This window comes from Lycium barbarum, chromosome 10 (genome assembly GCF_019175385.1).
Source record: "Lycium barbarum isolate Lr01 chromosome 10, ASM1917538v2, whole genome shotgun sequence".
Taxonomy (NCBI): Eukaryota; Viridiplantae; Streptophyta; class Magnoliopsida; order Solanales; family Solanaceae; genus Lycium; species Lycium barbarum.
The window spans coordinates 105,705,658-105,731,119 of record NC_083346.1 but is presented as its reverse complement, the minus strand read 5'-3'; the positions used below and the strand labels follow the sequence as shown (position 1 = coordinate 105,731,119).

The window sequence follows — 25,462 nt, the reverse complement described above, 5'->3', positions numbered from 1 at the left end:
CCTTACAGCACCAAGCCCAGGTACTGCCTCAATTGTATGTTGTTTTGGGGGGTGGGGCGCGCGCGGGGGGGGGGGGGGTTGGATTGACTAGGACCAGATGGCAAAGCTACATGGTCCGTAAAAGGTCGAATCGGGTTTTCTTTTTGAAAAATTATATATACTGTGCAAATAGGAAAAAGCTGACAGGACAAGTTAAAAGAGATTCGATAGTTACACTTTCTATCTCGCGTAAAAAAAAAAAAAAAAAAAAAAAAAAAAAGATTACAGTGGCATACAAATAACAAACACAGTTCACTGTTGGGAAAAAGTTTTTTCAGCATCACCAAATCGAATTTATAATTTTGAAAAAATTACTTATCCTCCGTAATTTATAGATTTTGGATTGTTATGATTTTGCTATTGTTGTTTTCCTCAATTTATAGATTTTGGATTGTTGTGATCTTGATATTGTTGTTTTCCTCAGCTTCTTGTATTTTTTGCTATCATTTGTTCACTTCTTTAAATGTAGATACGACTTATTCAAAATTCTGCGTAGGCCACTAGCTCCGCTACGTACTAACAAGGACTAGAGGTAGATTGGGCAAATGTGAGTCTTTTAACATGTTTAATTGCTAATGTACTTATTAATTGCTTGCTAGGTGATGTCAATGGATGGATTTCCAGCATGGCATTCAACATCCACTCTACTAGCTGCCAGAAACCAAATAATGCAGAGCACTCTACAATTTAATCCTTACGTGCCAGTAATGCCAAGGATAGCGTTTGGCTCCTTTTTTGGTTTAATTATAAGTTTCTCTTGTACTGTTTCTGTTGGAAATTTGTATGTTCTTTTCAGTAAGATTTAGAAGAGTCTGGAAGCAGGGTATTAATTAGAGAGATTAAGGCTTTAATGCTATGCTGACTACTTCACCAAATGAGCAACAAAATAGTATTAGAGAAATCTGGAATCAGGTGTCTTTGGTATAAATTAAGCTGCAGTGTATCTAAGATTTGTGACAAGCACATATATTAATGAAATATTATTCACAAGAATTCAACAACTTATTTTCTATATCGTGTCTTGTTCTTATAAAAATTGTTCTGGAAATTAGTCCATAAGCACCAGAAATTTTACGAGTTTATAGTTAATAAAACGGTAAGCAAAGTCACTTTTGTTTTGTACAGAAAAAACAGTCGCATTAAGAGTTACTAGGTTAACAATAGTAATGAAAATATAAGGAATTACTGCAAGCAGGAAAGCAAATTTTCTTCATCACTCCTTTAGTATTTAGCATTTATATTAATTACAAATTACAGCATTTCGTGCACCTCATATAACCAATATAAACTTTGTCCAACTTATTGATGAGTTGACTTAAAACCTCTTCCTTTCCTTGACTGGTCCCCTTGGAATCTTGTTAAGAACCTTCCTATCAAATTTCTTGTACAACTTCTTCATATCTTGGTTCCCTTTGCTTGCTAGATAATCCACTTTGTCTTGATTCCTTTCATAAATAGCAGGTAATGTTGCCAGGCAAAGAAATCCTAATAACCCATTAAATAAACACACAATATTAGATTATAATATTGTCACTAGGGTCGGGTTTTTAGGTGCGAAAATGGATCAACAAATAGGTGAAGTGGCATGTCACTTAAGTAATGTGGAAACATTTTAACCGAATATATACATTCTTTTTTAGTAAGAACTATTTTTAAATATGTCGGTGAATAGTTGAGTGTCTTTTATGTGACAAAACAAAGAATATGGATTTTTAAATAATATGATATCCTTTTGTGCTAATTTATGTGACTTTTTTTGCTCATTGAGATTCAAACTATGTGAACCTCGACTAACATTCTAAAATATATTTTTTTGCCGTTATATTGACATGAGAGGACTTGCAATTTTAGTTTTTTTCGTATAGTTTTTAAATATCTAAATTCCAGTTTTAAAATATTGAGTTATTTCACTTTAATTTAGCTTCGAAGATTAGCCAAATTGATTTTCAATAAGCGAAACATATCACATACATTGAAATGGCGATTAAACTTTGATGATCACCAAAGCAATTTCCCTGAATGAGAGTATATATAATTCTGTAACCTTACCCAAATACAACAGATTCAGAGAGCTGAAATAATTTCCAATTTCTGATAATACCCAGAGAATAGTGATTGCCTAGCACCAAAAGAAGTACCAAGAAATTGAGATTAAACATCAGCAATAAAATAAAAAAAAAAAAAATAAGGTCAAATGGCAATGCTATAGAATGTCATATTTACCAGGAAAAAGGTTCTAAAGTCTTTTCCAGATGAAATCTCATAGAACTTAGATAACATTGAGTTGAATTTTCCACATAACCATCTGAAAGTTGAATCCGATACCATGATAGCACGTAAATCAGGAGGAGCCCTGAAGAATCAAAACAGAGGAACACATTATTATCAGCATAATTCAGAACAGGGAAGAAATATAACGAAATTAAATACTCCTTCCGTCTCAATTTATGTGGTGATATTTGACTGGACACGTGACTTAATGAAGAAAGAAGGACTTTTGAAACTTGTAATACTCCTTCTGTCCTAATGTATGTGACACTTTATACTTCTCGAGATTCAAACTATGTGAACTTTGACCAACATTTTAAAATATATTTTTCCATCATATTGATGTGCGAAGAATTACAACTTATAATACTTATTGTATAGTTTTTTAATATTCAAATTTTATTTCAAAATGTTAAGTTGATATAATCAACGGTTAGTCAAATTGACTCTCGAAAAACGAAAAATATCACATAAATTTGGATGAAATGAGTATATAATAAATCATAAATATTTGTATTACTATAAATCATCTCAATAAAAATAAAATAAAATTTTAAGAATAAGGAAGTATGGCATTTGTTTTTGGAATAAATTTAAAAGTAAAGTATATCACATTAGCTAAGACAAAACGAATATAATCTTTTTGTGAAGCCATTGCTTGGAAAATTACCAATCAATAAGTTCAGCCCCAGTAGACCAGATGAACAGAATCAACATCAAGATCATGGAAATGTGACACAAAAGAGAAACAAAGTTGTACTCCACTACTTCAAAAAGGAACCATATCATTGTGAATCCAAATAGAATCGCAGCTGATATTGTCCTGTCCCTCCATAATAAAATATCCGCGACTGTAGGAAGATAAATAGAGAAAAGAAGTCAATTTGTTGAATTGTTTTTTCAAGTTTGTCCCAAAAAGACTCATACCATAAATCCTACTAGCAATTGATACTCATTCTATCTCAATTCATTCGATACACTTTATTTTTTCATTTAACCCAAAATGACTGATTCGTTTTAATATTCAGAAATAATTTAATTTTAAACTTTTCATTTTATAGTTACAAAAATATTTATGATTTGTTTCAGATCACAGGTTTCAAAAGTTTATTAATTTGTCTTTCTTAAATAAACTTCTGTGCCCAATCAAAGTGCTTAATATAAACTGAAACCGAGGGGATAATATAGTAAATAACCTGTTATTACATGTTAAAATGTTACTGATTATTATGTAAAGAACCTCTACAGTATCAATATATATAACTTATATCATATATTAGAAAATGCAAGCAGGGAAGTGAAGATTAAAACAAAACATATACTCCCTCCATTTCAATCTAACTTTCTTAGTTTGACTAAGCACAAAGTTTAAAAACATAAAAAAGATTTTAAAATTTTGTGATTTTAGACTAAAGATGAGTGTAATGTATATACCAAAATGTCTTCTGAATCTTGTCGTTAAAACATGTTACGTAAAATATTGAATTTTTTAGAGATCTCACTACAAGAAAGTATAGAAATCGTAACAAAAAAATTTATATTTGGCAGCAACTTAGTTTTATTGTTGGCAAATGATTTTTTTGTTGCCAAAGAATTTAGTTTTATTGTCATAGTATTGATTATTGTTGCAAAGAGTACTTTTAGCAACAACAAAAGTTCATGCAACAATTTTTTATTTTTTTTTTGTTGCCAAAAGTATTTTTTGCAATAATAATCAATATATGGCAACAAAAAAAAATTTTGTTGTCAAATGTATTTTTTCTTGTAGTGAGAGTTACCAAATATAGAAAAGATTCACTTTTAAATAGACTAAAAAGGAAGCTAAAATACTGAAATTGAAAAGAAGGAAGTACTAAGAAAAAGGTAAGTCACCTTTTCCTCCTCCAAGAATTGCATGCATGGGTCTTTGACGAGCAAATAATCTTTTGGGAGGTGCTGAATATGAAGGGCGGGGATCATCAGAATCAGAAGAATAGATCGGCATTTTTTATTATAACTTTGAGGGACAAATGATGTTGTACAAGTTGTTAATAATAATGGTAGATACAGATGATGATGAGAGTTCATTAGAACAGTAGGGTTTTTATAAGTAGTTGCAATTCAAAAGCTAATTGGTTGCTAGCTAAGAGAACCGATACAAGCAAAGAAAGGAATGGATTTAGCTTTGCATGGAATATTTGCTTTACATCATGAAACCTTTCCCTTCTCTTATGGAGCATGCTCTTTATTATTGGAAGATTATTACTTAATCCTCTAATCCATGTGATGGTTGCCTCGAAAGTTTGCAAGTTGAACGATTTAGATGTAAAAGTTGGTTTTTTCTTTCTTTGCTGTGATTTTTGTTTTCCCTGAATATATTAATCTTGACTTAATTTTTTTGAAGTCGCTTCTGAATATGATTACATCTTCTAAATTGCAAAAACATACTAAGAGCCAGTTTGGATTAGCTGCAAAAAAGGGGTTTTTAAGCATAAGTGCTTAAAGTACTTTTTAAGTGCTGAAAGTTATTTTATAAATAAGCAGTTACGTGTTTGGATAAAAGTGCTTAAAGGGTTTTTAGAGGTAAGGGTAGTGTTGAAATTAACAGAAAATATAAGAGATAAAAGGGTAAAGTTGTTGGTCAAACCAAAATGGCTTTTAAGCCCAAAAAAAAAAAAGTTAGGGTTGAGCAAATTCTTGGTTTTGACTTATTTTAAGCACTTTTTAACTTAATTTAAGTTGTTTTGTATTTTACCAAACATCCCAATAAGTTAAAAAATGGCTTATAAGTTGGTTTGACCAAGTCAATCCAAACGGCCTCTAACTGTAGAAAATGCTTCTCACATTACAATTCTTGGAAGCAGATACATCAATATATACATAAGTTTCTTTGAGATTATTACTCCAAAGTAGTCACTCCTAAGGACTCCTAATGAGAGAATAATTATATTCATAACATTCAGCAACTATATATACAGTTACACTCGAATACAAATTCCTACGTAATGTTATCCTTACATGCTCCCTCAAGTTGAGCATGGTATGGAACAACTGTCAACTTGTGCTTCAAGTCCTGGAACCGGACCTTGGACAAAGGCCTGGTGAGAGCATCAACCACTTGATCATGGGAACTCACATACCTGACTGATAAGGACTTCGCACGAACCTTGTCCCGAACAAAATGAAAATCGATTTTCATATATTTTGTTCGGGAATGAAAAATGGGATTAGCAGTTAAGTAGGTGGCACTAAGACTATCACACCAGAGAATAGGAAGAGCAGTGGTGAAGCATCTAATCTCGCAGAGGAGAAGCTCGATCCATGTCATCTCAGAGGTGGCAGCAGCTAGTGCACGATACTCAGCCTCTATGCTCGACCGCGATACAGCTCTTTGCTTCCAAGAACCCCATGAAATCAAATGGGAGCCAAGAAAAATGGTGAATCCCGTGGTAGACTTTCGATCATCAACATCACATCCCCAATCCGAATCACTATAACCATGAAGTAAGGTAGAGGATCCACTAGAAAAGAATAAGCCATGAGAAGTAGTAGCCTTGACATAACGAAGAATACGTTTGACAGCAACCCAGTGAGAGTCCATAGGACAATGCATAAACTGTGATACCTTAGTTACTGCATATGCTATATCGGGTCTCGTAAACGTCAAGTATCGTAGAGCTCCAACAGTACTCCTATATAGAGTTTGATCATGAAATGGACTTCCACCAGTATTGGAGAGCTTGGATGAGGATGAAGCTGGTGTCGAGAATCGACCACACGACCCTATTTGCACACGATTAAGGAGGTCCAATGCAATCCTTCACTTGTCCAGTTGGCTTGAAGGCCCGACAAATAGGATAATTTTCCCAAATCTCTAAAGACAAAATGAGTATTCAATTTGGCAATAAGAGCTGCAATATGAGCGGATTTAGAACCCATAACCAGAATATCGTCAACATAGATTAAACAGAACAAATTATCAGCAGCATTCGGCATGTAGAACAAAGAGCTATCAGTTTTCGATCCCACAAAACCTAGAGAAAGAAGTACATCCGCTAAACGTTTATTCCACATATGCGGAGCTTGTTTGAGGCCGTACAGAGACCGTTTAAGTAAACATACATAGTCGGGATGAGTAGGATTAACAAACCCGAGAGGTTGAGACATATATACTGTCTTATCTAAGTGCCCATGAAGAAATGCATTGGAAATATCTAGCTGAGTGATGTTCCACTGATGAGACACGGTCAAGAATAACAATAATTGTATTGTAGCCGACTTAACCACTAGACTAAATGTATCAGCAAAATCGATGTCTGATCTTTGATGATATCCTTTAGCCACAAGCCGTGCTTTATAGCGATCTAATGAACAATCCGACTTTAACTTTGTCTAAAACACCATTTACAACCAATTACATGTTGAGATGGTGATGGTGCAACTAGTTCCCAAGTACCATTTTGAATAAGTACATTATACTCCTTGAACATGGCAGGACGCCAGTGAACATCCTTAACAGCCTGTGAATAGCAAGAGGGTTCTAGTATTGCCGATGATTGTGTCACAACAGATATTGAAAATGGTTTCTTTGGCTTGAACGAACCTGTTTGTGTCCGTGTGACTATTTTTTGCACAGGAGAAGCTACTAGACGCAACGTACTAATAGTTGGAGTGTCTCCAAGATCAGTAGAGTGCATAGTATTAAGAGATCGAGTATGTTCATCAATTTCAGTCGGTGACATCAAGTCTACACCATGCGAAACTCTATCATTTGAAGGCCGATCTGTAGCAGTTGTGTGTCCAGGAATAGGTTCTACAGGTGACGAGGATTTGTCTTTTGTCAAGGATTTTATAGGCAGAGAGGGTGAAAGTTGTTTCGATTGTGACAGAGTCGGTCGAATGCTTCAAGGAGCAACAGAAGGCTGAAATGGTGACGTGACATTGAGAGGTTCTGGTTTTTCATTGGTTATAGATGGAGGTACCGCGACATCCTGTGAAACAAAAGGGAAAACATTTTCATCAAAGATTACATGACGAGAGATGTAAAATTTTAGGAAACTGGGTCAAAGCATTTGTACCCTTTTGTGTAACTTACTATAGCCCAGAAACACACACGGTTTAGATCGAAGAGACAATTTATCCTTTGTATAAGGACGAAGCCACGGAAAACAATGACAGCCAAAAATACGCAGCAGAGAGTAATCTGGATCAGTGTTAAACAACACGTAAAATGGGGTTTTATTTTTTAAGCGTGAAGTTAGTAAGCGATTTATAGTATACACAACGGTATCAAATGCATTCGTCTAAAATTTGTGTGGAACATTGGCGTGATGTAGTTAACTCGACCAGTTTCAATAATATATCTATGTTTTCTTTCGGCACAACCATTTTGTTCCGGGGTATACGAACACGAGGAACGCTGCACAATGCCATTATCTCTTAAGTAATTTGAGAGGGCTTGATATTCTCCTCCCTAATCTGCCTGAAAACTTTCAATGGGACAACCAAAGTATTGCTCAACAATAGTACGAAATTGCATTAATATTGAAAGAACTTCAGATTAAACTGAAGAAAATAAATCCATGTATATTTGCGAAAGTCATCAAAGAAAATCACATAATATCTTTACCCTTCATTAGAAACAACCGCAGCAGGGCCCCAAATATCCGAACAAACTACATCTAAAGGCCCAGAGGCTTGAAAAATGTACTCGTGAAAAGAAACTTTATGGCTCATACTAACAACACATGTAGAACATAAACTAGAAGATTTAAATGAAGGGACAATGACGCTAGATTACAATGCTTGACGAACTGTAGGAAAGTATGTATGAGCCAAACGAGCATGCCAAACCCCAAGGGATGCAGCATAAGCTGCAGGTCCAGATGACTTCAACATAGGAAGAGAATATAGTCCAACTTCACTCGGGCCTCTGTGCAGTATGTCCCTCTTCACCAAGTCCTTAATAACAAAAAAGTCAAGAAAGAATTCAATTGAAACTTGGTTAGACTTAGCAAAGGAACTAATAGCTAATAAATTGTGAGTAGCAATAGAAACATGCAGGATGTCATCAAGATTGTACTACTTTTTATCATAAATAACAACTGAACTTTTACTAATGTGAGAAATAGGAAGTTTGGAACCATTACCTAGTGTAACTTCTTCAGGGCCTTGGTACTGGGATGAAACCCAGGTTATCAAGATCAGATGTGAGGTGATGTGTGATGCCACTGTCCATTAACCAATTTTGAGGAGACGAAGTTCTTGATAAATTGGAAATAGGTGGTTCGGACACTTTGTTGCCATTGGTAGTCTTAGGAGATGGACACACACGTGCAATGTGACCTTTACCTTCACAATTATGACGAATAACTCCAGACATGTCTGAAGCGTGGGATGGAGTATAATGGGAATGAGCAGAGTTCTGAAATCCATGATTTTGAGACGATTAAGTAAACCCTTGATTGGAGGAGCGCCCATGGCCTCGACCCCCTCGACCTCTACCACGTCCAAGAGTGGTAAAGAAGGAACTCCGAGTATATTATATTGTTGGTGAAATGAGTGTAAGGGCTTCATCCCTTTTTAATTGTCGTTCTTCATTCAAAAACAACCCATAAAATGCATCAAAAGTGATGTCCTCTTGACGTGATTTAAGGGACCTGGTAAAAGGGCGATAAGTAGGTCCTAGTCCCGCAAGAACAAATTCTACCAGATCATCATTGTTAATCGGGTGCTGCAATGCAACCAACATATGTGCTCTTCCCTTTGCCTTTTGCACATACGTCTCAATACTAGCATTATCACGATGCAAAGTGTGCAATTGCGCCTTGAGGTCATGAATCTGTGGCTTTGATCCTGAAGCATATGCAGCAACAAGTTTGTCCCAAGCTGCACGAGCAATCGCTGCTCCACCTAACTGAGGCAGGATATTTTCTTAAACAGAAGCAACAATCCAAATTAAAATAATTTGGTCTTCCCGTAACCAAACCGTATATGTCAGGTTGGGTTTGGTATTGGTATCGTCCAAAAATTAGTTTGGCATCTCTATACTACCATCAATATGATGTTTCAAACCACACGCATATATCATAGGCATAAACTGTGTCTTCCACAATAAAAAGTTCGAACATGTGAGTTTCACAGGCAATTGATGTGCGAGGTTTGGAGAAGATGAGAGAGTAGATAGGTTGAAGTTATCGAACTGCTACTGTTTTCACCCATGGAAGCGTGTTGATCTTTGATTCTTTATTTTTTTTGGTTGGTTGGTTTAACCTCTAATGTCTCTTGATACCATGTAGAAAACGCTTCTCACATTACAATTCTTTGAAGCAGATACATCAATAGTCATTGCTAAGGACTCCTAATGAGGGAATAATTATATTCCTAACATTCATCAACTATATACAGTGACACTCGAATACAAATTCCTACGTAACATTATCCTTACACTAAACATTCCCTCCGTTCACTTTTATTTGTCCTGTTTGGACTTTGCACATCATTTTAGAAACAATAATTGATCACAATATTCATATTAATAGATGGTCAGTCTTAGATCATGAGAAATGATTTGAGAAATAAGTAATTAATGCTAAGGATAAACATTAAAACAAATATGTTTTTCTCTTAACATGCTAAAAGTGACAAATAAAAATGAAAATGTACTTTAAGTATAGAAGACAAGTAAAAGCGAACGGAAGGAATACCTATTACGATTTAGAATGCACAGCTTTTAAGGTTATTCAGTTTCTGCCATAGAGAAAAATAATTGCTCAAACTAGAGATGCCAAAGTTTCAAATTATTTGTCATGGTTACTAAAAATAGTTGTCTTAAATTATTTGTTGTTTAGAAGTCCAAAACACAATTAATTATTTTCTCTCCATTTTACTCTCAGTAGAATGTTGTCATTAATTAATGGAGATAACACACAAATAGAGTAAACATTTAGTGGAGAGATTATAACTTAAGCATAAATAAGGGTAAAGTTAGTGAAACACCTCTTCTAATTAATATTTCTTAAGGGGCATGTAAAGAAAAAAGTTATAGCTAATTTAAGACGGAGAAAATATAATATAAATAGCAGTGATAGGAAGAAAATGGAATAGAACTGGTAGAATCTAATCTTCTCTGTATTGTTCCTATTTGATAGGATATCCCCGAGGAGACAGTTTGGTAGAATATTCAAGATCTTTATTGGTCGGCTTAAACTCCAAACTTGAAAGTTTCAGATTGGTTTGAATAGGGTTCAATGGTTAGTTGGTAGGATAATTACTTGGCAGAGCTAATTATTAATAATAAATATGTTTTAATTTATTCATATTTAATAATTACAGTGATTTGTAAATTATCATTTATAACTATACCAAAATATATCAAGCGGTCATAACTGGAGTGATTATTGGGTGTGGCTCTGCCCCGAGATACATTCAAATATGAAAAAAATAGTTATTTGTGTAAGTTTGCGTGACTTGTTAGTACTAGTTTCCAATCATCTTGGGCCGTCTGCCTTGGATGGCCCAGTTTGAATCAATGAAGAACCCGATATCCACCATCTCTATGTCTAATATTTGAGTATTTTAATAAGCTATATTTGTCTAGACTAGGAAATATTATTAACTATTTTAATGTAGGAACAGATTAGGAGAAAAGAACCAAAATCATCCATAATGTTTGGGTTTGGATCAAAATCATACATATTCTTTCACATGGTGCACTAATAGTACATTATGTTTGCATAAGTGGTGCACTTTTAGTCACAATCCCAAATAAATTTAACGGAAAAGAACAAAAATGCCCCTGAACTTTTAGAAAAGGTATAAAAATACTTTTTATTCATCTATTTTGCTAAAACTACCCCTCAATTCAACTTTTTGAGAATTTATTCCGCTTGACTAACGGACAACACTAATTTTTTTTTAAAAATAAATAAATTAAATTGCACATGACATTTTATTACTGAAAAATTAATTTATTCTTTTAAAAAGAAATCTGAAAAATCGTTATTTGTAGAATAAGGAAAAATAATTTTTCAACATCCATTTCTTTAAAAAAACAAATGTAGTAAGCCTTTTATATATATATATATATATATATATAAAAAACAGAATTGGATTTTCATTAAAACATGTGGAATTTTTTTAAGTTTGGAAAAAAAAATTTAACGGGTGGAAACCCCATTTTTTTTTTAGAAAATTCAATTTTTAAATCTGAAAAACTGATTGTTTTCTTAAGTAAAATGTGCAAAACTAATACTCCATAATTTTCTTCTAGATTTAAAAAAAGATAGTTTTCTGGTTTTTTTTTAAACACAGTTTTTCCATAAAAAAATTAATTTTTTCAGATTTTTATAAAAATCCAATTTTTCACATTTTGAAAAGAAAAAAAATTAGTGTTGTCCGTTAGTCAAGGTTTTACTCGTTAAAAAAAAGTTTTCCAAATTTAAAAAAATTCCAAGGTTTCAGATTTCTTTTTAAAAGAATAAATCAATTTTTCAGTAATAAAATGTCATGTGCAATTTATTTATTTATTTATTTTTTTAAATTAGTGTTGTCCGTTAGTCAAGGGGAATAAATTCTCAAAAAGTTGAATTGAGGGGTAGTTTTAGCAAAATAGATGAATAAAGGGTATTTTTATACCTTTTCTAAAAGTTCAGGGGCATTTTTGTTCTTTTCCGTTAAATTTATTTGGGATTGTGACTAAAAGTGCACCACTTATGCAAACATAATGTACTATTAGTGCACCATGTGAAAGAATATGTATGATTTTGATCCAAACCCAAACATTATGGATGATTTTGGTCCTTTTCTCAACATATTAGAGGCTAGAATTTGAACTGTAGCATTACGGTTCTACCTCTTTTTCCAAGTTAGAAATCTTCTATTCGGTATTATATAAAATTTGTAATAATTCTAATGACTAATCAAAGCCATAAATTTAGAGGAAGTTACATAAGTAAGAAATCTTAAATTTGACATCGCTAATTTTTAGCATAAAATTGATTGTATCAATTATAGCCAAATAATATTTACCATATTAACATAGCTCCTATTGAAAAAACTAAAAAAAGATCCTGTATAATATTAGCATAAGTCCTAGGGGTGTTCACGGTTTGATTAAAAACCGATTCAAACCGAAAACTAAATCAAACCGATTAAAAAAATTGATATTTATTTGGGTTTGGTCTGGTTTGATTTTAACTTTTTAAAAACTAGTAATATTTGGTTTGGTTTTGATTTTATTAACAAACAAACCGAAAAAATAATCGAACCGAACTGACAAATCATATACACATTTTTTTATAACAATATTTATATACTATATATCAAGTTTTATAAATAATTTTAAGTACTTTATATACTTTTTCATCAAAAATTTATTTATCTCTAATAGGCTAATGAATTTTATTCCTTAAGCCCATTTCTTAAAAGAAAGCCATGAATCCAAACTCATTTATTCAAAAAAACAACTATAAGATTTACCTAAAAGAAAAATTGTATTTCGTATAAACTTTATTCACTTGATTAAAACTTATAGATCTTAAGACATTTCCTCGATAGTCCAAAAAAATTATAGTTACCTTAATAAAAGGGTCATAACGGATTATAAGTTGGAAAAGGACGAAAATTCTTGCCTAATTTTAAGGGGGGAATGAAATAGAGAAATACCATCATATTTCATAAAACCCGAAAAATCGAAACCAAACCGAACCAACCCGACAACAATCAAACCGATAGATATGTATTATATTTGGTTTGGTTTGGTTTTAATAATTAAAGAACCGACCAAAATGGTTTGGTTTTGGTTTTAACAAAAACCCGACCTAAACCGAAACATGAACACCCCTAAGCATAACCCCTGTTAAATGAGAAAAAAAGATATCTATCATAAATATATCCCCCCTTTTTCCAACAAATTCAAAAAATGCTAATAGCGGTTGACTAAAAAAAAATTCTTTTTTTTTTTCCTATTCTCTTCCGTTCTTATTTTCTTTTTAGACTAGGAACGTTTTTTTCTCTTCCGTTCTTATTCTCTTCCTTTCCTTTTTCTAGCGTCATTATTTCTTTTTAATACTAACAACTTTTTAAAAATTCGAATTTGGATATTATATATATTATTTTAACATATTACAAATTTGATAAGTAGTTTGTATTTTCTATTCCAAAGATATATACGGGTCATACCCCTCTCTCTCTCTCTCTCTATATATATATATATATATATATATTGATGAAGTATTAACATTATATAAAAAGTTACAGTATAATATACTTAAAATATATTAATAATTTTTTTAAAACTAAGCTATTAGCATAAAAATAAATTTGAAAAAGAAAATCAGAAAATTGTGGGGGAAGAGAGAGTGCTATGGAAGAGAGAGAAAAGAGTAAATGCATTAATTGTATTGATGGAAATAGATCTCATATATTAATGTAGAGGGATAATATTTAAATGGAATTTATAATTTATTTATTTATTTTCAAAATGCTATATTTGTTATAACATGTGTTATATTTGCTACTTTTAAAAAGTTGTATATAATTCTTATTAACTGGTGTAGTTGGTAAAAATCTCATAAATTTATACTGTCAATTAAATACAATATAAATTTAATTTCGAACTTATCCTGGAATATCCCACCTTATCCTGCTTATCAAAGAAAAATCAAGTTCAATAGAACCGTTCCTTAGGTTTGTAATACGTAGTATGCAGTATTTAATAATCATTATTTATAAAATAACTATCCTTTTGATGAGCCAAAATAGTATTTCTCTAAATGCTTTTTGATAAACCTATTTATCTTTTCCGTCCTAATTTATGCAATGCATTTTGACTAGACATGTTATTTAAGAAAGAAAGGTTAAAAAAAAAATTGTGTTTTAAAATAATTCATATATAATGGCTATAAATCATTTCATTAAGAGTAAAATAAAAAATAGAAAATTTAAAATTAAATTATTTTCCTATACAATAACTTATGTGTCACGTCCCAAACTCCAACCCAACTTGCTAATCTATGTCGTCAACTTTAGATTTAAGTCCCTAGTCACAGATCTAATCAAACAACCCCACTAGAACAATAAAGGAACTTTCTTTTCACATAAACTTGCAACTCAAAGACCAAATATATGATGAAGAATGATGTATTTGGGAAGAAGAAACTTCAAGAAGGACTTGAAGACATCATTAAAAACAATTGAAGTTTGGCTAAAAAATTTCGCCCAAATTGCGTGAACAATAGGTCTTACATGTAAAGGGTCTGTAACCACGACTCAAAATTTCATTTGTCAAGCTACATGAAACAGATTTTCGAAGGTTCACAGAAAATTTATTGCTAATTGACCGAAGTGAGAAGCAAAAATATTTTGATAAAGATATTCCTAAGTAATATCATCTTGACTCTTGAAGTCATGTGAGGTAGCAATACCAAATCAAGGATGACGAGTAGTGGGGTTCTGAGCTAAGCCTTGGGTAAACTTTGGAAATCGTAATGCTATAATGTTTTTCAAATCCTTCTAGTCATTATCGTACTGCAATACTAAGAAGAATGCCCATGCTGTGGCAATTACACATCTGTGTACTTATGAGTTGTTTCTATTAGGTGATATCGAGTTTTCTTGGAAACTCTCAAAGGATCAAACAATTTCAATACCAATTCTGAAGGTATTTGATTTGGAGAGTAATGGAGGCGGATATGAGCTGATTATTAGAATAAAACTTCGAGGTTTACTCCGTATGTGTATTTCATATGTATATATGTATATATCCTTAGGTATATTCATATCATCATGTATATCTGATTACTCCTGTATATCTATGTGTGACATACACTGACATACACGATATACAATTTTACACATTAACGTTTTTCAAATCTGATTTTTACTCCAAAGCAATTCAAATCACCTCAAATCTTCCTCAAATTTTGTATAAAGACTCGTCCTATTGTTTCCGACCAATTCCTATCACAAACATAGAAAAGGTATTATGTAAATTTAGATGTGAAGTAGAATTAATCTTGATCCTCAGTGAAACAAAGGAACGGGGTGAAGCTTCTACGGTGGGTCGACTTGTTGGCTCATATGCATTGTTCAGCACTAGGTTTTGGAATAATGTATTAACGGTTGCCAAATTTTTGGATTTCTGTTGTCACCCCTAATATATAAAAACAATATTATACGCCATTGTCAATCCTAATATATTCCTGTACATTTGTTCCCTAAATCAAGTGGAAATTATAATAAGAACTTAAAAAACGTAATGAAAGAAAATCAGTGTCTCACTGTTCAATATTGACAAAAATTAACCAACATTTCCTATCAACTAGAACGTAAAGAATAGCCAACATTATCTTGTATATTTTCGATATATTAGCCTCATATCCTTCAAATTTTTATTTTTCTTAAACTTTAGATTTACAGGGTTTTTGTATCTTTTATATTTAGATATATGCTCTGGTTACTTGTACTTTATATTGCTGTTAATGTATATGATTTGCCCAAAATTTTAACACTTAATTATTTCCTTCTCGTTTTAGTTGTTTTCTTGTACTTAAAGTATATATTCTACTTCTACCCTCATTCTTTACATTCAATCTATTCCTACTTTCTTATAAATTAAACACATATAAACTCAGAGGCAGAGTCAAGCTTTGAATCTTCTGAGTTAGGATTCTAATCTTTTTAAGTTATTGTGCACTAAAAATAATGATTTGAGGTTCTAAATGTAATAATGTGTACATATATTCAATGAATTTCGTAAAAACAATGTAGGATTTAGACCTAAGCTATTAGGTTGGACCGAACCCGTTAGCTGGATTTTAGGCCCGCCCCTATATGAACTAATATTTTGGTAACATGTATTAATAAAAACCTATATGTGAGTCTCCTTGGAAAATCTTCTGTAATACTAGTAAATGGTCTTAGGAAAATCTCTCTCTTGATTTATACAATGCTAGCTTTTTACTATTCATATATTATGATATGAATATATATATACCACGTCAATTCGTTATGTATATATAGATGATGAGATTCCATTGATATTGAGCCAAGTTGATTAAAAATGAAGAAACAAAAATTAAAGAAAATATTACATCACAAAACAAGTTCAAGTTGCTGAAATTAATAAAATAAGAAGAATAAATCATGGATCGTTATTTTATTATATCTCAATTCTCATGATCTACGAAGGAACAGAAATAAAGAACGAGACAAAAGTCACCCCTAATATTCATTCAAATAAGATTGTCCATATCCAATATATATAAAACATCGAATTGATGACAAAATAGCACCTCAGAGTTCAGAGTTGTATTTACATTACGTGTCGTAATACATCTAGAAAAAAAAAATATTCTAATTTGGCTGTCTCGATCTACACTGTCCTTTGTTTATAATTACATCTTGGTTTATTTATGCAATTTCTAAAAACTCAAAAGTATTTATAAGTCAAAATGCTCAGTTAAATGTCATAAGTTGGTCATCCCAATTTATAGCTTTTCAGCCTATAAGCCCTGACCAAATTTTTACTATAATACATATTTTTTTATTCTCAAAATACCTTTTCCTAAAAAAAATAACTCCTAACTTCCTCTGGATTCATATATGTTGTTCGTCTTTTTTTCCTTACAAAGATACTTTAGATTTTCACAAGAAATGAAGAATATTTTAGTTTTTTTGTCAAAAGAATAATTTATCATCACTTTTTTGAACATAATATTAACTGTTTATTATTAGTTTCAACACCTTTATCCAAACACATAATTTTTTATCCATAAAATTAATTCAAATTAAACCCTTAATAATACTTATAAGCTATGACACCCAGCTAACCCAAATAGGCTCTATATGATCTACATACCATGTTTTTGGTCTTTAATTAAGCTAAAGAAAAGTAGGATATTTATGTTTCTCCATGTGTATCTTATAATTAATTTATGAAGCTTTTGAGTTCTAAAAATCAATAATAATGTCTAAGTGGTAATTGAAGCAAATATATGAAATTAAAAGTTAGCATATTAGTAAGGTAACTGATATTCATCCATAAGTAAAGTCGTCACTCCCATTTTTGATGGAAAAATATTCCTCTAGCAATTAAACACCAAGATTGACTCACTCGCGCTACTTCCAAAGATAGATAGAAAAGGTTAGAAATTCTCAGCTGTTGAGGTGGCTTAGTGACATCTGAGAGCAATTACAACAAAAGTAGCGAAAGGTACTATGACAGCAAAATGACTTGCCCATGAAAAAATATTTTCGTCGAAAATGATTCATGTCACACGAAACAAACCCTCAATATCTTTTATATGGACAAACAAAAGACAGAATGATGCATGAATAAAAAGATGCAGCTCAATGTATTAACTCCCTCTATACATGATGTTCGAGAAAGGTCGGACCATATTTAATCTTATGTACTGGTCTTGTAATTATGTTAGTGTTGTTCCGTGACTTAATATATGACCTCCTGATAACACGATAATAAGTTGTATCATTATGTCAAGGCTGAAGCAAGAATGATTAAATAAAAATTTAAAAATAAAACAAAAAATACTTATAACTTTTGATCCTCCACAGTACGCACAAAGAGTCGTCATCTTTAAATCATTAAAAAGAAGAAGAAGAAACTGCTCGAAAGGAATCACACAATAATGGTCATAACTAGAAAACATACAACAATGTCTCCCATGCACTTGCAAAATAATGACTCTCAACTACATAAAGAATCTGATTTGTGAAAAATTAAAGTTAATTTTTTGGAAGAATAAATATCATAGATATATAAAAGAGTTTCTAGAAAGCTATAATGTAATAACTTTGATATATATTATATTTAGGAAATGTCTAAAAATTCTAGACACTTAGATATTTGTAGTTGAGGATAGAATTATCTAGATCCTTTTGTATCTAGAATAATATCAAGATATTCTAGAGTAGTGGTAGGAGATAAAGATAACTAGATTTTTCTAATGGATGCATCTAGAAGAATTTCTAGAACCATCCCTACACAAGTATAAATAGGGGTGGCCTTAGTCATTTGTAATCAACCCATAAAAAACTCAATTGTAAGTCATTCAAGCCAATTCAAGAGAGTCTTCCTCCATTACAAAGTTCTCATTTCCAAAGCTTTCTCTTCTTTAGTTGAATCTTCCGATCTTAGTTAACGATCTTGGGCTAGCAGAAGGTCTCCCCGATTTACTTTTCTTCTGCTATATTTCTCTACATGGTATTAGGGCCATAACCATACGTTGGCTTCTGGATTTTGTTTCAAGATCTGGTCAGTGTTAGATTAAACTATTTTCTCTAAATGGATTTGAGCGGTCGTGTTAATGGACTGGGGATGGAATTGTTGGACCAATCTAATTACAAGGTATGAAAGACACGTATGGAGTCGTACCTTGTGGGTGAGGATTTGTGGGATGTTGTCAATGAAAGTTACACAAGTCCTCCTTCCAAAGGACCGGAAAATAGCAGCGCATACAAGAATTGGAAGAAGATTAATGCGAAAGCGGAGTTCATCCTAAAGAGGTCCATTTCTCACAACTTGTTTGATCATATTATTAGGTGAAAATCAGCTCATGAGATACGGAGGACTCTCGATCGGCTGTTCAACAAGAAGGATGAAGCCCGACTACATATATTGGAGAATGAATTGGCGAACACCACTCAAGGAAATCTATCTATTGCTGAGTACTTTTTGAAGATTAAGAATTTATGTTTAGAGATCTCTTTATTAAACCCCGACGAGGCTATCTGTGAAGCACGAATGAGAAGAATTATCATTCGTGGTTTGAAGCCAGAATATATTCCTTTTGTTACATCAATTCAAGGATAGGCTCAACTACTAGCCTTGGAGAAGTTTGAGAATTTGTTGTCATCACTGGAGCTACTAGCCAAACAGATGGCTAGTGTATGTTTTAAAGAAGGGAAAGGAGACATTCAGAGATACGCCACACTCTCGATCTCAAAGTGTTTCCAGCTCGCTAGAAAAGGAGAGAGAGTCTACTAATAACTATAAGAAGACTCTCAAATGTTACAGGTGTAGTAAAATAGGACACATAAAAAGATATTGCCAAACAAAAGAGAGCAGAATGGCTCAAGTTGAGAAAGCTGTTGAAGAAGAAGAGGGCTAGGGAAAGTGCTTCATAGCTGAGGCTCGAGTAGTAGATGCCCTGTCTTCCTTTAATTTCGAAAGAGACTGGATCATAGATTCAAGAGATAATACGGTCCATTACGTGGAGAAGGAAGGCATTGGTGTCATCAACAAAAAGCAAGTAGATTCCAAAGACGTTCAGACTAGTGACGTGGTAGCTGCTATCAAGGAAATTAACGAAGCAAATCCTGAAGCTGGTAATAAAAGTCTGGACGTGAGGGATGTTGAAGTAGAACCTGAGCAGGCAGTGTCTGAAACTATATATGGCAATGGTGACCATTTCGAAGAAAGCATTAAGGGAATTGTAGTGGAAGTTGAAGTCTCTGGTCAATCATCTACCGTATCAAAGTCAATCACTAGCTCAGATCAAATACTAGAAGCAGATGGAGAAGCCGACGGTAAATAAATGAAGAGGTTGACCTTGAAGGCTCAATTTCATATGGAGATACAAACATTATGATTTTTGGAAGCTCTGAAGCTGCCAAACAATTTATTGACGAGCTGAAAAGGGAAATTAGTAGTGGATTATATGTTGGTATTGAGGCTTCGAAGGAAATTCATGGTCAGATCGTCACCGACTCAGGTGTTTCTCCAGATAACACAATTGTTAAGGAGCTAAGAGAAAGGGGAAGTCTGGAAACTCAAGAATGTGAAGTTCAGCATGAAGATGATACACGTGGTTCGCAAAGGCCAAAAAGAAATGGTGGCAAGTCTGTCCGCTACAGAAATGAAAATTTTATCAAGACGTATTCATGTTTCTTTGGAGGCCCAATTATTAGCGGAAAACCATCATCATTTGAAGCAGGAAGAAGTGTCGGGAAAACATTGCTGAGATCTTCACCAAGGCACGTCCAAAAGCTTCGTCTGAGTTCTTCCGCGACAAGTTCAGGATAGCTTCCAAAAAATTACTTTAAGGGGGAGTGTGAAAAATTAAAGTTAATTTTTTGGAAGAATAAATATCATAGATATTTAGAAGAGTTTCTAGAAAGCTATAATGTAATATCTTTGATAAATATTGTATTTAGGAAATGTCTAGAAATTCTAGACACTTAGATATTTGTAGTTGAGGATTGAATTATCTATATCTAGAATAATATCAAGATATTCTAGAGTAGTGGTAGGAGATAAAGATAACTAGATTTTTCTAGTGGATGTATCTAGAAGAATTTCTAGAACCATCCCTACACAAGTATAAATAGGGGCGGCCTTAGTCATTTGTAATCAACCCATAAAAAACCCAATTGTAAGTCATTCAAGCCAATTCAAGAGAGTCTTCTTCCATTACAAAGTTCTCCTTTCCAAAGCTTCCTCTTCTTTAGTTGAATCTTCCGATCTTAGTTAACAATCTTGGGCTAGCAGAAGGTCTCCCCAATTTACTTTTCTTCTGCTATATTTCTCTACATGATTATTCTTTGACAAAAAGACATCTTCCCTTTCGCAAAAAGTCAACTTGAAATTCTTTTTCGGAGTTATTCCACCACTAATAAAGTAGATTACTTTGAATAGTTGAATGACTTGTTCTCTCCGGCCGAAATAGGAAGTTCAATTCCTTCCCTTATTTGATAATTTACAAAAATAAAGGCAAATTGAAGGATGATTAAAAACCACCATTAGCCATAAATCCACCATCAACATATATAATCTGGCCTGTGACATATGAAGCAGCAAGAAAACACAGAAATGCAACCACTGCTGCAAGTTCTTTGGGCTCTCCCATTCGACGGAACGCACATCTATCAATCAACTTATCCAAGTTTTCTTTTTGCTCTGGATCTTGCTGCAACAAACAAATCAAATTAAGAATTAGAAAGTTTTATTAACTTATATACATTGATCGTGCAAATAATTATATATATATATATATATATATATATATATATATATATATATATATATATATATATATATATATATATATATATATAAGATTGTTTTCCGAGCAATTTAATTAGTTATAACATGTTCTATTACTCAATTTTTCAAGTTACTGATAGCCTGTTTAATTTGGCCAAGCTTCTGAAAAGCTAAAAGTACTTTTTTGAAAAAACAAAATATGCAATATTAGAAAGCTGAGATGTTTGGCCAAGTTTTTAGGGAAAAAAGATAAGTGATTTTGAATAGTAACAGAAGTATTTTTTTAGAAGGTAGAAAATATAGTTTTTTTCATAAGCACTTTTAGAACATTAGCCAAGCACAAAGTACTACTCTAATATTCTCAAAAAGTGTTTTTCAAATTGATTAGTCAGACACAAGTTGCTATTCTCCAAAATAATTTTTTAAAGTATTTGTAACATACCACTTTTAAAATAAGCATATTTTGAAAGTTTAGCAAAAAAATACTGTAAATCTAAGAAACACTAATTAAGTGGATGATATTTACTATTGTCATTTCGACAAGAGAAGTTGCAATAACCCCTGGTCCAACACCGTAGACACGAATATGGTCCTTTGCCCACTCAAACGCTAAGCATCTTGTGAGTTGATCCATTGCTCCTATTGCCAATAAATTAAATTAGTTAATTAACCCAAAGTATTAGCAATATGCAAAATTCTTGATTCTTTTTTTTGTTAACTGAAAATTTCACAAAACATATCCCTCTGTTCCAATTTATTTGGTACCGTTTAGATTTTGCCATTCAATTTTTTATTTTTTTACTTTAACCATGATTTCGGCCATAATTTTTAAATTTTTTGAAATAAAATTCACATATTTGAAAATTATGTAAAATAATACTACAAGTCCCAATAATTAACAATTTAAAATGTTTACCTAACATGTAAAAAATAGAGGTGAACAAAACTCGTTTAACTTTTGAAATCTGACAGGTGCCACATCAATCGAAATGAAATGAGTAATACATCCATTACCTTTGGTTGCTCCATAAACAGCCTCATATGGAAGTGCAGAAGCACCAGAAATAGAAGAAATAAAGACAACATTTCCCCTTTCTGATGCCTTTAATAAGGGATGAGCAAGTACAGACAAATGGTAAGCAGCCTCAAAGTTGATGCTCATGACCAGAGAGTAATCTTCCATAGTGTAATCTTTAGCTTCTTTGTATATGACAATACCAGCATTATTTACCTAGGGAGAAAAACAAATTGAAAAAAAAAAAAAAAAGGTCAAGATGCCACATCTTTCTCTAAAGGGACAAAGGTGAAATATACCTCTCTACTTTAATTTATTGACTAACTTTACCCTCTATTAGCCAAAGTAGTCAAATATACCCCTCATGTTATAATGTGGGGCCAAATATACCCCTACCCTTAGGAAAGCTTCAGTAATACTCCTCATTTCCAACATATTCCAACACAAACAAGTCTAATCATTTGAAATTGGGTGACATGGACACCACATGACATTTAACTTATTCTATGTGGTGCCTACGTGACAACTTTTTTAAAAACAAGCTAGAAAATTGATTTTTTTTTAAAACAAACCTGAAAAAAAATGGCTTTTATTAAAAATCTAATTTTTTTTTTAATAAAACCCCTTTTTTAATATATTCTCGAAAATTGGATATTTTAGTTAAAAAATATGAAAAATGATTTTTTTTAAATCTAGAAAACTGTAAAGTATTTTTTTAATAAAAAAGTTTCCTAATTTTTTTTAAAAAATCCGGATTAATTTTTAAAAATTTGAAAAATTGATTAAAAAAAATCATTTCCAATTTTCCAGAATATTTTTTTTAAGAAGCGGGTTTTATGAAATAAAATAAAAATCATATTTTTAATAAAATCCATTTTTAACAGATTTCTTTTTAGAAAATCAATTTTCTAGATTGTTTATAAAAAAAATTGTCACGTAGGCACCACATAGAATAAGTTAAATGTCATATGGCATCTATGTCACCCAATTCCAATGATTAGACTTGTTTATGTGAAAATATGTTAAAAATGAGGGGTATTTTTGAAACTTTGCTAACGGTAGGGGTATATTTGGCCCAACTTGTAACGGGAGGGGTATATTTGACTATTTTGGCTAACGGAGGACAAAGTTAGCTAATAAAATAAAGTAGAGGGGTATATTTGACCCTTTTCCCTTCTCTAAAAGAAGAGTGCATGTTTTGATGATCCGTAAACCGTCCTTAACGAGTGATCGTCTCATGTTTGAACTTGATGAATCATTTTTGTGCTGATTTGTTATCAACCCCAGTTCCGGGCCCCATATGGTATAATGAAAAACTCAAATTTGTTATCCATTGATGAATGAAAAATTGCATATATTATAATTTCTAATTGACCATGTTCGACTTAAGATGGAAATTGGCTTGACCAGCTGGCATTAAGAAAAGCGTATAAAATTTGATGCTCCCTCCGTCCGAATTTACATAAAAGGTGTTTGATTAGACACAAAAATTTAAAAAGGAAAAGTCAGAAAAAAAGCAAGTATTGAACTAATAAAAGGATTAAAACATAACCTAAATACAAGAAAAAATAAGAAGAGATGCACCTGCCCTCCTATAAAAAGACTGAAACATAAGCTAAAACAAGAAGAACTTCATCGAAAGCTCCAGTATTCTGAATAGTGAGAAAGTATGAAATTCGATCGAGAATCTCATTATCTATTAGGTGGGCCAAAGATTTTTGAAATCTTGTAGTTTAAAACATGTCATATATACTTCTGTGACTACATAGTAAATTAAAAAAATTAAAGTTAAATTATTTTTTTATATATAGCAAAACCAATCACATTCTTTTAGGGAAAGAAAGAAAAAAAATGTGTTACATAAATTGAGACAGGATTGGATTAATTAGTGAACTATACCGTTAGAAATGCATCAAACTTACCAAAATATTGAGCTTGCCATCGAAATGATTGGCGACAGTCTTCATAAACTCCTCTCGTTCAGTTCTTGATGATAAATCACAAACAGATGCTTCAACTTTAAAACCTTTACTTCTCCATTGAGTCAAGCACTCATTAAGCTCCTTTTGATTACGTGAACATGTATAAACTGATGCTCCAAGACCTGCTAGTTCCTCTACGATCCCATACCTAAATGATAAATATCATCAACAAATTAAATGATCATTACTATATGTTGGAAGCATGTATTGGGTCCGGTCAATTCATAAAATTCTGCTAACTAATTAGAATGTTAGTCCATTAGCTTGTCCTCCTCCTGAACTCTTCCTATAACGTATAAATATATCATTACTAGTGTTTGAAGAGAGAGGCTTGTCCCTCATAATATGACGGCTAAGTTTTTTTTTTTTTTTTTTTAATTAAAAAAGAACGTTCAGCTTCTAAAGGATATTTGGGCTGTGGATTAAATGAAATTCTTGTCTATCGATAACACACAAGCTGTGATTGCTACAGGTCCACTTCCACAAAGGAGAAATCCGTAAGTTTTCTAAACTAGTATTTTCGATTAAATAGTACAATATATATAGACTTGATTTAAATTGCAGAATTTTCTAGCATATATCAAGAATCCAAAACCAATAATAATAATAATTAAAAGCTCACCCTATGCCTCGAGAGCCACCAGTAACAAGGGCAGTGCAGCCTTCAAGATTCCACCTTCCTGCCATAACTCACAAATTATTGAAGAAATGGAAATAATGGGTTTTAGAGAAGTTTTTAACGAAGTGGTCCTCGAGTTGATTTATAGAATTCTTTTCCACATTTTTTAATTTTAATTGCCAAAAGGGACAAAAGGATTATTTGATCTCTTTGGTTGGGCAAACAGTTACGGTTGAAGATTTTCCACTGTGCTGTCGTTATTTCAGATATTTTGGATGGGAATTATTTTATAATCATTGACAGAGTAAATGAATTTTTTACGCAGTTGATGCAATTTAACTTGATGTATAGAGAAGGTTATTTGACTTATTTTATATGTTACTCATTTCACAGATTATGTATGGTTATAGTTATTTTCAATTACCTTTATAATGTGACCCGTAAAATCGTTTATCAACTCTCAATGTATAAAAATTACAATAATAACATATCTAGTATAATCACACCAGGTAGAATCTGGGGAGGGTAGAGTCTACGCAGACCTTACTCATATC

The 25,462-nt window shown here is 32.3% G+C and overlaps 2 protein-coding genes across 2 annotated transcripts; both read right to left on the bottom strand.

Moving 5' to 3' along the window:
• Positions 1-1,272: 1,272 nt before the first annotated feature.
• Positions 1,273-4,447, bottom strand: LOC132615545 (reticulon-like protein B9). The gene is made up of 5 exons (XM_060330147.1): positions 4,180-4,447; positions 2,978-3,158; positions 2,263-2,392; positions 2,089-2,158; positions 1,273-1,524 (listed from the first exon to the last, which is right to left on the bottom strand). The coding sequence occupies exons 1-5, from the start codon at positions 4,289-4,291 to the stop codon at positions 1,355-1,357; spliced, it is 663 nt and encodes a 220-aa protein (XP_060186130.1). The 5' UTR covers positions 4,292-4,447; the 3' UTR covers positions 1,273-1,354.
• Positions 4,448-20,941: 16,494 nt separating this feature from the next.
• Positions 20,942-25,074, bottom strand: LOC132615940 (tropinone reductase 2-like). The gene is made up of 5 exons (XM_060330544.1): positions 24,912-25,074; positions 24,230-24,437; positions 22,307-22,523; positions 21,819-21,931; positions 20,942-21,215 (listed from the first exon to the last, which is right to left on the bottom strand). The coding sequence occupies exons 1-5, from the start codon at positions 24,974-24,976 to the stop codon at positions 21,036-21,038; spliced, it is 783 nt and encodes a 260-aa protein (XP_060186527.1). The 5' UTR covers positions 24,977-25,074; the 3' UTR covers positions 20,942-21,035.
• Positions 25,075-25,462: the final 388 nt, after the last annotated feature.

What these genes read in the sequence shown, in the direction of transcription:
- LOC132615940 (XM_060330544.1), bottom strand. Translation starts at nt 24,976, where the DNA reads ATGGCAGGAAGGTGGAATCTTGAAGGCTGCACTGCCCTTGTTACTGGT. An exon ending in GGTGGCTCTCGAGGCATAGG is followed by an intron (nt 24,438 to 24,911) that starts GTGAGCTTTTAA and finishes TTTATCATTTAG; the next exon opens with GTATGGGATCGTAGAGGAAC. An exon ending in CTCTTGTCGAAATGACAATA is followed by an intron (nt 21,216 to 21,818) that starts GTAAATATCATC and finishes TGTTTGTTGCAG; the next exon opens with CAAGATCCAGAGCAAAAAGA.
- LOC132615545 (XM_060330147.1), bottom strand. Translation starts at nt 4,291, where the DNA reads ATGCCGATCTATTCTTCTGATTCTGATGATCCCCGCCCTTCATATTCA. An exon ending in AATTCTTGGAGGAGGAAAAG is followed by an intron (nt 3,159 to 4,179) that starts GTGACTTACCTT and finishes ATCTTCCTACAG; the next exon opens with TCGCGGATATTTTATTATGG. An exon ending in TCTGAATCTGTTGTATTTGG is followed by an intron (nt 1,525 to 2,088) that starts GTAAGGTTACAG and finishes ATGGGTTATTAG; the next exon opens with GATTTCTTTGCCTGGCAACA.